General features: G+C 46.1%; 1 protein-coding gene across 3 annotated transcripts in view; it reads right to left on the bottom strand.

Annotated features, from left to right (window-relative positions):
* The window catches only part of MYO5A (myosin VA), a 121297-nt gene extending 108064 nt beyond the window's left edge, over positions 1–13233 (bottom strand). For 2 of the 3 annotated variants that reach the window (XM_053365975.1, XM_053365978.1), the window contains exon 1: positions 1531–1629. In XM_053365975.1, the coding sequence (XP_053221950.1) occupies positions 1531–1614 (84 nt within the window). In that variant the 5' untranslated portion in view covers positions 1615–1629. Of the gene's footprint in view, positions 1–1530; positions 1630–12855 lie in introns of those variants that run through there. The other variant, XM_053365977.1, reaches the window with a different exon arrangement.
* Between the last annotated feature and the right edge of the window lie 2260 nt (positions 13234–15493).

The following is a 15493-nucleotide window of genomic DNA, read 5'->3' as shown; positions in this document are numbered from 1 at the left end:
CAGAAGCTATAAGTGTGTTTTCTGTTAGAACACCTTCGTTTTAAAACCATTACTTTCTCTCCGTGTTCTTAGTCAGGCACACCCTGAGAAGAAACCCCTGAGGAATATAACTTGTTTGCTTTGTTGTCTAACCAGGAAGTTCTGCCTGATACGATACCACATTCTGGAGAACCTTCTTTTTCAGTTCAGTTCAGCTGTTAGTAAGCAGATTCACAGGAGATTCAATAACCTAATCAGATTGTAGCCTCCAAAATATTGCAAGGCTGAAGGGGAAAATATAGCAGATAATGGGGGCGAGTGAGAAAGATCAACTCAAAAGCCAGAGAGACTTATAGTCCAATCCTACAAATACTTACTCAGAAGAAAAGTTTAGGTCATGGGTAGGCAAACTAAGGCCAAGGGGCCGGATCCAGCCCAACCGCCTTCTAAATCCGGCCTGCAGATGGTCCGGGAATCAGCGTGTTTTTACATGAGTAGAACTTGTCCTTTTATTTAAGATGTATCTCTGGGTTATTTGTGGGGCATAGGAATTCGTTCATTATTTTTTTCAAAATATAGTCTGGCCCCCCACAAGGTCTGAGGGACAGTGGACCAGCCCCCTGCTGAAAAAGTTTGCTGACCCCTGGCTTAGGTGTTCTATTGGGTTTACACCCAAGTACTCTGGACCACACTTTCAGAATAACAACTTTCTTGTGCCACACCAATTTTTTTGTTGGTAAGAAATACATGGGGAAACAAAAAGAAACAACTCCTAGCAGTGCTCGATTTACAGCATGAACACAACTATAATATGATCATGGGACATGCAGAAAGTATAAAACAACACAGCCGCATGAATCATTCCCAAAATATAATGTTGTTCTTGAATCTTGCCACCACACTTTCCATCCTCTTCTGCCCCACCCTTTGAGAACCACTGCCTAAGTATATGTGGACAGGACTGCAGCTTAAATCTCTCTTCAGGTATGCTTAAATAGAAAAATACCTAACAAATTGTTTTTACTTGCTTTTCAGTTTTCTCAAAGCTTAGCTGATCAACATATACTTAGATAAGTTTCCCTTCCTACAAAGTATTATGTTACAGAACTATCCAAAAGCAAATAATTAGAACGCAAATCAGCATTCCAAAGCTGAAAAGCTTATTTTATCACTTGTTTTAGTATTAGTACACTGACAACGTACGGGAGGGAAACCTCCCTCAAAAGCCATGACAATTCCAAACATAGTATAGCGACAAGAAGAAAGTACACATACCAAAGACAGTTTCACTCTATAAAAGTTATCCTAACATAGTCTGATTAACCTCGTTTACACAACTAAACCATACGCCCTATGGCTTGCCCACAATATGTGTAAAATGTATATTTATATGCAATCTTGCATCCAATTACAATTGAAGCCAGTAAGTTTCTTGTGTAACTGGACATAGGATTGCGGCCATGTTAGATAAAGTAGCAAGAAGTTAGCAAGCATAGATAATGGTGCGAGATTCACAGCTGAGGTCTGTGTGAGAAGAGAAGATAAACTTACTTTAACATACATATAGTCCAAATCATCAACACTTTTCCAGTATCTCTGGTGGTGCAAACTCCTGGTAATCTGAGCAGCAAGCATTTTCGCCTTCACAAGCAATATGTCCTCCACGCAGAAAAACGTATTTCTGAGAGTGGGCAAACTGATCAGCCACACAGTTCAGACTGACTCTAGCAGGCGTCTCCCAGCTCGTCTGCAAGACTGATATTATCCACTTTCAAAGCAACAGAAAAACCAACCATAACGCCCCTGTAAAGGGCAACGTTTGACAGCCATGTCAGATCACTGAATTCCTTCATTGTCAGGGCAATTTGACTTCCTTTGCAGCACAAAGAGCGAGAGTGTTTTCTTTCCGTGCCACTTGGAAGAATGATAAAACCCAACTGTCTTGTGATAGTCATCAAATGGTGATATTCAAAAACATTCCTCCAAACATTACTTTTACAACAATTAAAAAAAAGTTCCTCTATCCATATACATTAAGCAGAGAGCTTTAAGTGCTCTTACATCCTATCAAATCATGGGCTCCCAATTACTTCCTCCATTAAAATTATAATTTAACAGACAGGGAAGTTCACAGGGGTGTTCATATTGCATAATCTGCACCATGAAGTAAAATCTGATGCTTAAAAAAAAGTTAAGGCTTCGTGATTGCCCTCCCCCCTGTTTCTCTTACTCTTTATTTCCAGCCCCTGTCAACCTCTCCCACACTCAGGCCTGTCTCTCTAACCTCCTGCTTACATCCATTATATGCAAAAAACAACAACCCCAAATTCTGCAAAAGGACTACTAAGTCACTATTGCTATCAACAAGACTATCATTCCGGAAATCTATATTCACGCCTATAAAATGGTCAAAATGGTTAAAAGATTACTAGCTGTGCCAGGGCATAGATGAGGATGCTTCACAGAATGCACATCCCATAGAATGCACATCCCACTGTAAAATAACACAGCGCAAAAGGGCAGCACCGAAACTGCAATGTGCATTCTCATGCACATTTGCATATCAGATTCATATCCAAAATTGCTGATACGGTAAACGATACACATGTATCCTCAGGTAGATAGGGGCATTAGCATGGAACAGCTCCCATACCCTGACAAAAGCAGCTTATGCATAGTGTTGTTGTTGTTTAGTCGTTTAGTTGTGTCCGACTCTTCGTGACCCCATGGACCAGAGCACGCCAGGCACTTCTGTCTTCCACTGCCTCCCGCAGTTTAGTCAAATTCATGCTGGTAGCTTCGCAAACACTGTCCAACCATCTCGTCCTCTGTCGTCCCCTTCTCCTTGTGCCCTCCATCTTTCCCAACATCAGGGTCTTTATGCATAGTAACAAAGGTAAATATAGGAGCACCCCCAAGCTACATACCCGTTCCTTCAGAGGGAGTACAACCTCATCCAGAACTTCCCAAACTTCCAAACCTCAGAAGTGCTTGCCCAGAGTTTCCATCTTACCAGGATTCATCGGGGGGGATCGGGAGGGAGTTTTTTGGCTCTCATCCAGCCCACCACTGCATCCAGACACCAGTTCAAATAACCACAGCTTCTCCTGATTCAGATTTAACAGAGAAGCAAATCTGGGCAATATCTGCATACTGATAATGCAGTGCCCCCAGTCTCCTCATGGGTGCTCCCAGTTGCTTTAGCTAGATATCAAACAACATTGGGGTCAAAATAGTACCCTGCGAAACCCCACAGCAAAACTGCCAGGGGCAGATACATAATTCCACAAAGCTATTATCTGAACACAGCACCGTAAATAGGGAATGGAACTGCAATAAATATAGTGCCACCAATTCCCAATTCTTGGAGGTTGCCCAGAAGGAAGCCATGGTCCATGGTACTGAAAACCACTGAAAGATCAAGCGAGAGCAACAAGGTAATACTCCACCCAACCCTCTCCTGAAGCAAAGCATCTATCAGGGTGATCAAGTTTGATTCTGTGCCCAAACCAGGTCTGAACCAAGACTAAAAAGAGCTTCCTCCAACATCATCAAACATTAAAAACTTCCCTATACAGACGTACCTTGGAAGTCGAACGGAATCCGTTCCGGAAGTCCGTTCGACTTCCAAAACGGTTGACTTCCAAGGCACGGCTTCCGATTGGATGCAGGAGAATCCTGCAGCCAATCAGAAGCCGCACCAGACAATCGACTTCCGAAATTCATTCGAAAACCGGAACAATCACTTCCTGTTTTTGATCATTCAGGAGCCGAAACGTTCCAGTTCACAGGCGTTCGACTTCCGAGGTTCCACTGTACAGGGCTGCCTTCATTTGTCTTCTAAATATTGTATACTTATACTGATTGTTACTGATCTCCTTGACATCTGATGGAGTCATGGTTTAGCATTACAAAGATGAACCACAGTGAACTTTGGGCTCACCTCCTTCTCCTTGCAGTACAGCTGTGAGAAGATAAGGAAAGTTCTCTTTTAGATTAACCTCACTTTAGCATGCGGTCTTGTGGTTAGTCTTAACTTTGGTTAGTGAAAACAAGCCAGCTTCATGAACTATTGTTTGAAGTTGGTTTCTTTCCACTATCCATGGAGAATACTATGACCAGGTTAGGACAATAAGTTGAAAGTGGAAGCAAAAGATTCTGAACATCTCGCAGCTGCACTGGAAGGGAGGGAGAAGTGTGAAAGCTCTACCTAGTAATACAAATTCATGCTTTAGCGTTGAATACTAATGAAATAATTCCCTCTTACATGGGAGGGAAGGAGGTAACCTCGTTTAAGATGATACCTGCTTACAAACACTTGCATCCATAATCTAAGAACAAAAGTACCATGCTTTTTCTTTAGAACAGTTTTTCTCATATGTCAAATTACTAAAATCCACATGTATACTGAACAAAGATTTCTTTAGTCATGTGACAGCTCCAGAGTTACATATTCATTTAATGGCAATACAGTGGTACCTTGGGTTACAAACTTAATTCATTCCAGAGGTCCGTTCTAAACCCGAAACCGTTCTTAACCTGAGGCACGCTTTCGCTAATGGGGCCTCCCGCTGCTGCCACGCTGCCGGTGTGCAATTTCCGTTCTCATCCTGGGGCAAAGTTCTCTACCCGAGGTACTATTTCCGGGTTAGCGGTGTTTGTAATCCGAAGTGTTTGTAAACTGAAGCATTTGTAACCCGAGGTACCACTGTACTGTTCCCCTGCTTAAAGCTCAAGACCTTTAGACAACATATTTCCCAGACACCTGCCTTTCGTGGATCTTGTTTCTCCAGTTCTAACATACCTAGAGAAACACAGGCAAGACTCCACAATATTTATGAAAGGTGCTAAGAAAAGCCACCTCAAGATACAGAAACAAGATTGATCTGTTTTAAGTGCTTGTATTCTATAACCTACCTAAATTAGGAGGTTGCGTGACAAAATTAGGAGGTTGCATGCTATAATATTCCCACTTACTTCACATTTATAGCACACTTTTTACCATTTTAATAAATAGTCCCATGATAAATGATTTAGGAGAACACAGGTAGTCAAGGGTGTACCTGGCTTGGATCTGCTTTTTATCATATAACAGCTAAGTACAAGTTACTGCTGAAGGGACACGGGTGGCGCTGTGGGTTAAACCACAGAGACTAGGACTTGCCAATCAGAAGGTTGGCGGTTCAAATCCCCGTGATGGCGTGAGCTCCCGATGCTCGGTCCCTGCTCCTGCCAACCTAGCAGTTCGAAAGCACGTCAAAGTGCAAGTAAATAAATAGGTACCACTCCAGTGGGAAGGTAAATGGCGTTTCCGTGCGCTGCTCTGGTTCGCCAGAAGCAGCTTAGTCATGCTGGCCACATGACCCAGAAGCTGTACGCCGGCTCCCTTGGCCAATAAAGCGAGATGAGCACCGCAACCCCAGAGTCGGTCACAACTGGACCTAATGGTCAGGGGTCCCTTTACCTTTATAAGTTACTGCTACTAAGCCTTTTAGATGTGCATCGGTACACATTGTGGAGGGAATGCTGCATACGGAAGAAACTCAAAAATCTGCATTGTAAAGGTACAGTATGTGCAATCCACACTTCGCATCACAGCAGTAGAACTCTGGAATTTTCCATTTCCAATCCTCTTTAAGCTATTCTGCTGAACCATCTCACAAAGTGCTGATTCATGTACTGTGTCACATCACAAAGAAGCAGAATACTGGGAGTGGTTAGTGGTTCTCAGATTTGAGCCTATTCAGCATTTATCTACTAACGATCTGCCACACCCCAGAGTAAATTGGCTTTGCTTTAAGTGGCAAAGGAATTTAAGAGCAAAGCATAAGTACCACTGTTAGGAAATTGTTAAGGAAGCCTTTCAGGATGAAGCCAGACACATGCTATAAGACTTAACATGATTTTCTAATGTGGGTATCGAAGTCCAAAAGCATGTCACATATGAACATCCACATGCTTTCCATCCTAAATTGTGGATAGACGTGGCCAAAAATTGCCTGACTGATAACTGTGTCAAGGGTATGGAACACACAGGCTAAGTTGGTTAGAGCACGGTGCTGATAACGCCAAGGTTGCAGGTTTGATCCCTGTATGGGACAGCTGTGTATTCCTGCATTGCAGCGGGTTGAACTAGATGATCCTCAAAGTCCCTTCCAACTCTACAATTCTATGATTCTATATTGTACCGTATTTTTCGCACCATAGGGCGCACCGGACCATAGAGCGCACCCAGTTTTTTGGGGGGGAAATAAAGGGGAAAAATTATTTTCCCCCCCCAGGCGCGGGGCTGGGGCGGGGGAAGCTCGAGCTTCCCCCGACCCCAGCCCCCAAACAGGCAGCTCTCTGCAAGCCGTGGGAGCGCTCCCACTGCTTGCGGAGAGGTCCGCGAAGCCTGGGCGCGCTGATCTCAGCGCGCGCAGGCTTCGGCATGCTGGCAACTCTCCGCAAGCAGCGGGAGCGCTCCCGCTGTTTGCGGAGAGGTCCGCGAAGCCTGGGCGCGCTGATCTCAGCGCGCGCAGGCTTCGGCATGCTGGCAACTCTCCGCAAGCAGCGGGAGCGCTCCCGCTGTTTGCGGAGAGGTCCGCGAAGCCTGGGCGCGCTGATCTCAGCGCGCGCAGGCTTCGGCATGCTGGCAACTCTCCGCAAGCAGCGGGAGCGCTCCCGCTGTTTGCGGAGAGGTCCGCGAAGCCTGGGCGCGCTGATCTCAGCGCGCGCAGGCTTCGGCATGCTGGCAACTCTCCGCAAGCAGCGGGAGCGCTCCCGCTGTTTGCGGAGAGGTCCGCGAAGCCTGGGCGCGCTGATCTCAGCGCGCGCAGGCTTCGGCATGCTGGCAACTCTCCGCAAGCAGCGGGAGCGCTCCCGCTGTTTGCGGAGAGGTCCGCGAAGCCTGGACGCGCTGAGTTCAGCGCGCCCAGGCTTCGGCATGCAGGCAAGTCTCCGCAAGCAGCGGGAGCCCAGCGCTGGGCTCCCGCTGCTTGCAGAGAGGTGTGCGAAGCCTGGAGAGCGTGAGGGGTCGGTGCGCACCGACCCCTCTCACTCTCCAGGCTTCAGCGAAAGCCTGCATTCACACCATAGGACGCACACACATTTCCCCTTAATTTTTGGAGGGGAAAAAGTGCGTCCTATGGTGCGAAAAATACGGTATTTCACGGAACACCTAACCATACTGGACAGAGCCTTGATTGAATTTACAACCTTCTTTACTCGTTGTTACTTTGCTTGCATTTGAAACACCATAACCCCAAGATGTACACAAGAAATAACTGCTGTCACTCTGCTGTATTTAAATTGGCTCTGCTGAATGTCTGCTCTTATTAGTGTCATTTAAGCAAGCTGCTTTAAATGTGCATGGGCCAATACAAAAGTGAGGATGTTTGTTCTGAAGGGTGTTTGGGAGGTTTCGTTGCATTTTTCTTGCTCTGTGAAAAACAACCCAACTAATTAACTCCGGCTGAAAAAATAATTGTTCATGGAGCAAAAATTACAAGTTTAATTTTTAACTGTACAAGTCTACATGCATTTCAAAATACATACCCTATGACCGATTTGTGGAGCAAGAACACACTTCCAGGAACAGAACTCCATCTCCCAGAGTAGGCAGCCCTGCCCAGGTTGATTTCATTTCCTCAGAAGAAACTCAGTGTTCAGATGAAGCACTCTAAACCACTATTTAGCAGTTGATCTGCTCAAATTTTTCACAGCTTCAGACTTGTTAGTCTACAAAGCTGATTGGAAACTCTTTAGCTTAGTTCACATTTTCCGTTAGCTTAGGTACTGTTTACACAGTGTCTGGGTTTAATTGGGAAGACTCAAACCTGTTTCTGTCTTGCTGTGCTATTGCAATTTTATGGCAAGTTTTTCCAAGAAAACTGTTTCTCTCTAGGCTACCAGTTCCTGCTGTCATATAACTGAGCTTGAAAACTGTGATGATGAAGTATTTCTAGCCACCAGGAAGGAAAAGATAGACAAAAGAATTGGGTAGCAGTGACTAGATCTTTTTGCAGGGGCTGGGAATCAAATTTCCAAAAAGCACTATGTATAGTAATTTTGAAGAAGTGTTTCATTTTTCAGTAACTGAATTAACATAGATGGTGGACTAGTGCTACTTTACTTCAGTAAATTGAAAGTAGCTTTATTTATTTCCAATGCTAGCATAACATAGATTTCTATACCATCCTTTACTGAAAATTATCAGTGTGGTTGCATACACACACATTTATATTATTATATTATATTATTTCCATAAAATATTTAATTATATAAAAAGCAAAATTAAATATACTATTAAAGGACTGAACTCATCAGCCACTAAAAGCCTGCTTTAAAAAGTGTCATTTATTAGCTGGTGTCTGAAAAAAATACAAAGTTGGGATGAGATGCAACTCAGTGGGGCGGTAACTCCACTATTTTCCAATTATATATTTGTAGGAAATGCTGGACAGCTCAACACATAAAATCCTAGAACTGAATACATTTTAAGCATTGAAAGCATATATAAAATAAAATGCAGAAACACAGTGAAGCATCTTCCCTTTATTACTATTATTTTATTTTATGATATTTTATTTATTATTTAATATTATTGGAAGGACGATACAGCACAGAAGTGGGCAGCATCTTATTAAAAGAAAAACAGAAATCGTCTTTTAAAAGTAGGGAGAAGTTAGAAAAGCACAACTTGAGATGTGCTTACCCGAGAAAATGTAAGCAAATGTTCCTGCCATTTGTTTTAGAAAATGATGAGTTTTAAACAGCTTGCTCCTGGCTGTACTTGCTTCTATCACCACTGAAGTCAATGCATGATGTCATTAATGTGAACACTTATCTCAGTGAGAAGCCCATTATATTTATTTGGTATTTTAACTGGTGTCTCCTGCTGGCTACAAATAAGGCCTAGGTACTTTTCTGCAGAAAAAAACACAAATGTGACATGTAGACACACTCAGATATTGATTCATCTGCATTTAGATCATTTTGCTTTTTCTTCTGGGTAATTCCTAGGAAATAGAATATGCTCTAAGAGTGGAGGAACTTCTTTGACATGTGAATATTTTTCTATACACCATAATCACTTCACACAAACATTAGTGTGCTTGGTCTGTAGAAAGTGCCAACTCCAGCTAGCGCATAGATCCTGGTGTGATTCATGTCTGACAACACTTTACGCATAAATGCCCACTATAGTAAAAAAAAGATCCGGATGCTATAATGCCTTGTTTTCTTTTGTACCAATTACCAAATTGTGTAAATTACAATCTCCACATTAGCATTTCTCGTATGATTTAAACACAAATGAAGCCTTACATGCTCATAGTATCAAAAAAGAAAACACTAGCAGGCAGTTCATATTTTTATGACTCCTTCCATCCAGGAAAATCAGGTGCTCAGACAAATCCAACACACTAAGTCCTTTAATGTTGCTTTTAATTACAAAAAGTCTCAACTGCACTTACATGAAAGTAACGGTCCTGGAGAAGACTCTTGAGAGTCCCATGGACTGCAAGAAGATCAAACCTATCCATTCTTAAGGAAATCAGCCCTGAGTGCTCACTGGAAGCTGAGGCTCCAATACTTTGGCCACCTCATGAGAAGAGAAGACTCCCTGGAAAAGACCCTGATGTTGGGAAAGATGGAGGGCACAAAGAGAAGGGGACGACAGAGGACGAGATGGTTGGACAGTGTTCTCGAAGCTACCAGCATTAGTTTGACCAAACTGCGGGAGGCAGTGGAAGACAGGAGTGCCTGGCGTGCTCTGGTCCATGGGGTCACGAAGAGTCGGACACGACTAAACAACTAAACAACAACAACAACCCCACTGAACTCAATTGGACTTACTTCTGAATCGACATGTATAGGATTGCATAGTTAGTCTCTTCTCCACTCCCCCAAAAAGAATGGGCTTCATAAGATCACTATAGACCTTCAGCATGAAGTTTACCTCCCAGTCCCTACTTACACTGGACTATTATTCTTCTACTTCAAATGATTCCACATGCACCAGAGATAAGCTTTTCCAGAGAAGCCAAACACTAATTACCGTATTTTTCGTCCCATAGGACGCTCCGTCCCATAGGACGCACCTACTTTTTTGGGGGGGGGAAATAAAGGAAAAATTTTTTTCCTTTATTCCCCCCCCCAAACCAGGTCGGGGAACAGTGGGATGGTGGCGCTGCACCTCCCGGCTGTCCCCCGAGCTTGTGGGGCTGGCCGATGTCTGCCCGGCGCGAGGGGCGCTCTGCTTCAGGGCGCCCCACGCGCCGGGGGGCAGGCTGCGGACACCTGCGCGAAGCACGGGGAGTCCTCCGAAGGGCGCCCCATGCTCCGCGCTGCAGGCTGCTGCCCGCAAGCCTTGCGCGCCCGGGGGGAGTTCCCCCCGGTGCGCAAGGCTTGCCGACACCTGAGCGAAGCACGGGGCATCCTCTGAAGGGCGCCCCGTGCTCCGCGCTGCAGGCTGCCGCCCGCAAGCCGTGCGCACCCGGGGGAACTCCCCCCGGGCATGCAAGGCTTGCGGCTAGCTTCCTGGAGCCTGGAGAGCGAGAGATGTCGGCGCACCGACGCCTCTTGCTCTCCAGGCTTCAGCGAAAGCCTGCATTTGCCCCATAGGACGCACACACATTTCCCCTTCATTTTTGGAGGGGAAAAGGTGCGTCTTATAGGGCGGAAAATACGGTAAAATTGTGTCCAAAATGAGTTATAAAATAATAGCTAGTTCAATAACACACACAGTTAAAAGTACAGACTCTACCCCAAAGCTAAAAAGTAAACACAATATTAATATATACACTTACAAAAAGTTTGTGTTCTTCTACTGCAAGCTTTATGAACCCAAACTGAATTCCACCAAGCAGAATTAAAAGAAGAACCTAGACTGAAAAACATTCAGATGATGTTCCATAGATTGAATAAGAGGTTATTTGTTTTGAATGGCAAGACCCAAATTCTATGCTACCTATATTGTTCACAGAAAAATTGAAATGGATTGCATTGTATGGCTGGCCTGATGACTACCTAGCTAGCTAGGTTGTCTTTTGTTATTAGAGCAGAAGATGAAGTTGACTATACAAAGAGAACCAGTGAAGTTTTGCCAGGAGACACAGCTTAGAATCAAGCTTATAAATGCAATAAATGAGATTAAAATAGATATTAATTTAAATGCATTAGAGATGAGAATTTGACATTCTCAATCTCTGGGCTTCACAGAACCCCATCAGGCCTAGAAACAAAAAATATCGGTAGCAAAGCTAGGGATTAATTTGAGAAGCATATTCAAGAAGCATGGCCACAACACCCTGAGCTAGAGAACTCTGTGACAATACCACATCTATACATATTGAAAAGCTGATATTTCACATATCATGATATCTAATGTGATCACTGGAGACATATGATGCATCTACCAAGCCCTTTTTCTCTTATTCTGTATAGCATATTTCCCTCATCAATTTGTATGGAACAAGAGAAATAGCTGGGGAACTGTTATCTCCCTCCTCACATGCATTTTTAAATAAATAAAAAGAACCTCCAAACGACATCACGAGGCACATGACTGAGGTTTGGCTACACATGTAGTCAATGTGTGTGTTCCATGTCTATAGCTATGGCCATAATTAAAGTTTAGCTTGGGAACCAAGCGTGATGCTGCATGCTGCAATTAGAGTGTTCTTCGTATGAGTTATCCCAACACATCACACAGCCCAATTCATTAGCACTGAAGCTTCCCCAAGGGAGCTGCCGAGTCAGGCTGCTAAGAGACAAGGAGCTTGCATCGCCTGCCCTTCCCTCCCTTGGCATAACCTAGCTTTCATCCACCACCAGCTGTGCATCCCTGGAAAACAAGGGAACCTAAAAACCACCACTGCCAAGGACTGCACTCTGCATTATTTCCTTCCAAACTGCAAGTGTTTTCATTACTGTGCAAAAACAAACACCAGCTGATTATAAGGAAATCAAGCATGACTCATGCTTATCTAACAGAAGATGTAAAAATGCAATGGTTTGAGAGCGAGCACGTAGCTGGGATTATTAGGAGCAGAATTCCTCATCAGGCAAGCAGTAATACAACCGACAAGGCAAACTCTCCTCCAGCACCCAAAGCTCCAGCCGCAATAAATGATGCTAGGCTTGCAGGTGCCACAAGATGACAGCATGTGACGAAAATGTTAAAGAGGGGGGTGGAGAGAAATAGCTGAGGAAGAGGACATAAAACAAGGTAACATGTGAGCGAGCTGCTCCAAATGAGGAACAGCCCCTTTGTTTTCTTCACTTTCAGGTCAGCAGGAAGGAGAGAGGAAGGAGACTCAGGCAAGGAAGATGCTCCTCAGCCACAGAAGCCCTGACAGGAAGGTGACAAGCAGCCCATCCCAGCCACCCCCTGAATGCGACAGGGGGGTATAATAGCATCGTGGAGTCGGAAGGGGTCCTGGGGGTCATCTAGTCCAACCCCCTGCAATGCAGGAATCCAAACCATGACAGGTGGAGCACCCAACCTCTCTGCTTGTGAGGGAGGCCGGCTCCTCGTTCCCTAACCCGACCCCCGAAAATAAAATTGAAAAAAGGTGGGGACGGCAGAAAAAGAGATGAAGGCGAGAAATGGCTCATAGGGACCAAATCCATCACTGCTGTGTGTGACTCATAGACACCACCATCGCTCGTCGAGGGCCTGGCCCCATTCTCTACACACACACACCCCCCACACATACACACACACACGGCCGTCCCCTTGGCAACGAGGCCCACACCCCTCCCGCGGCGTTGTCAAGCACCCTGCAACGGCCTCGGCCTCCCCTCGCCATTCATTCCCGCCTTGGCAAGGCTGAGGGGGAAAGCGTAGGCCTCGCTGGCGCCCGTCCGTTCCCCCCCCCCCCCGCCGCTCACCTTTGTGTACAGCTCGGTCGCTGCCATGGCTGCAGCGGCGCTGCAGGGGCTGCTCCGGGCGGGCGGCCGGCCGCGATGGCAGCGGCTCTTCGCCTCCGGGCTGGAGCGAGGAGAGAAGCGGCGAGGAAGCGAGGGAGGCCGGCCAGGCAGCCAGCCAGCCAGCCCGGGGCGGGGCGCAGGGCGGGGCGCGCGCCGAGAGAGGCGAGGCGTCTTGCCGCGGCGCCCCGCTCACGGCTGCCGTTTCTCCTCAGGAGGCGGCTGGGCTGGCCTCGCCATGTTGCTACCTGGGAAGGGCGAGGAGGATGGGGGTGATGCAGGCGCGCAGCCGGCTCCCTCCTCCTCCTCCTCCTCCTCCCGCTCCGGCTGCAGGGGCTCTTCGTGCATTGTGGGTACCAGCCGGCGCCGGAGAAAGGCAAGGCGGCCGCCGGGCGGCTCTCTCGTGGGCGCGCGCTGCCTCCCACCGGCCGCGCGGGCGAAGTGTCGGCGGGCTGAGACGAGGAAGGAGCCACCTCAGACCCTGGCCCAGTCCGGCCTCCCGCAGAAACCCAGAAGGAGCTGCGGGTGGGGTGTTGTTTTTGTGCTTATTTAGAAAAGGTTTCGCAGATTTGCATCGCCAGCCTTGGTTTGCATCCTTTCTCGGGTGCATCCTTTCCAAGAGCAGGGCTGGATTTAGGTTTGATAAGGCCCTCAGCTACTAAAGGTAATGGGGCCCTTTATATGTCCAGCTGTCATTTGTCAACAACAAATTGTCGCTGCTTTTTGTGTTGAATATATGCTATATGGTCGTTTATGGCCCTAATAAGGTATCTAAAGCCAGTTCCGCATGCAGAATGTAGGCAGCCTATATATAAAGGTAGAGGGACCCCTGACCATTAGGTCCAGTCGTGACCGACTCTGGGGTTGCGGCGCTCATCTCGCTTTATTGGCCAAGGGAGCCGGCGTACAGCTTCCGGGTCATGTGGCCAGCATGACTAAGCCGCTTCTGGCGAACCAGAGCAGCGCACGGAAACGCCGTTTACCTTCCCGCCACAGCGGTACCTATTTATCTACTTGCACTTTGACGTGCTTTTGAACTGCTAGGTTGGCAGGAGTAGGGACCGAGCAACGGGAGCTCACCCCATTGTGGGGATTTGAACCGCCGACCTTCTGATCGGCAAGTCCTAGGCTCTGTGGTTTAACCCACAGCGCCACCCACACCTTATATATAGAAATGAGCAAACCTTTGATATTTTAGAGAGCCGGTGGGCCCCATTACTTACATCATAGGAGCCTACACAACACAAAACACTGCTGCTGCATGTAGGTTTTATTTTATTTGTTTTTTATCTTCTATTTTGGAAATGTACATCCAGGTTATTTTCCTTTAATTTTTGGGGGGCCGCCAAGAGAGTGAGACCCTAAGCTATAGCTTGTTTAGCTCATAACGTAAATCCGGCACTGTCCATGAGGCTCAGCTGGGCCTTACTGTGCCCAGATAAGTTCAGCAAGCAATGGATGGGGCCATGTGGCGTCCTTGAACAGACCAAAAAGTACAGTCGAGTCATTGACTGCACTGTTTGCATTCTGTTGCCATTTGATCCCCTGGATGCTGGGAGCCAGCAAGAGTGGCCAGGGCAACCCTGTCAGATGAGTGGGGTTCAAATTTATTATTAATTTTTATAAATATATTTTTTTCTGTACACCCATGCCTGTGTGTACTTGATGGATATATTTGTGTTTTTATCTTGTATTTTTATGCTGTGAACCCCCTTGATCTACGGTTGAAGGGCATAATAAAGATTTAATAAATAAATATGCATATGCACACACACCTGCCAAGTGAAGGTAATGCTTCATGCAACTGATGAAGGGAACTCCAGGAAAAAGGTGGGCTACAATAAATTGGTTAGGCCTCAAGGTGTCACAAGACTCCTTGCTTATCTTTCTGCAACAGAAACCCAGCTAGTCTTTTGAGAGTTATTCCCAAGTCTGTGTGCATAGGGCTATAGATGCACAAACCACAGAGCCTAGGGCTTGCCGATCAGAAGATCGGCGGTTCGAATCCCCGCGACGGGGTGAGCACCCATTGTTTGGTCCCTGCTCCTGCCAACCTAGCAGTTCGAAAGCACGTCAAAGTGCAAGTAGATAAATAGGTACTGCCGTGGTGGGAATGTAAACAGCGTTTCCGTGTGCTGCTCTGGTTCGCCAGAAGTGGCTTAGTCATACTGGCCACATGACCCAGGAAAACTGTCTGCAGACAAACGTCGGCTCCCTCGGCCAATAAAGCGAGATGAGCACCGCAACCCGAGTTGTCTGCAACTGGACTTAACGGTCAGGGGTCTCTTTACCTTTACGCTTTACTGAAGACAGTGGCATTTATGAGTATACCTGGTTACATAGTATTACTCTGTTACAGTGAAATCCTAAGGATATTTACTCAGGAATAAGTTCCAATAAAATTCATTTCCCAGGTACATTTAGGATTGCATTTTGAGTGGGGGGTGCTTTCAGAAACCTGTTAGAGTCAGCTTTAAGCAGTTACATGAAATGTTAACTTCAACTAGATCTGGGCAAGTTTCTGCAAGATTTCAGCTTCATGGAGATAATATTTCATCTCAGGAAGTTGGCTCTAGTCCACTAAAGTGTATGCCATACTTAG

This window comes from Podarcis raffonei, chromosome 14 (assembly GCF_027172205.1).
Source record: "Podarcis raffonei isolate rPodRaf1 chromosome 14, rPodRaf1.pri, whole genome shotgun sequence".
Classification (NCBI taxonomy): domain Eukaryota; kingdom Metazoa; phylum Chordata; class Lepidosauria; order Squamata; family Lacertidae; genus Podarcis; species Podarcis raffonei.
Note: the sequence above shows the minus strand (reverse complement) of the source record. Positions and strands in the feature narration are given on the sequence as shown.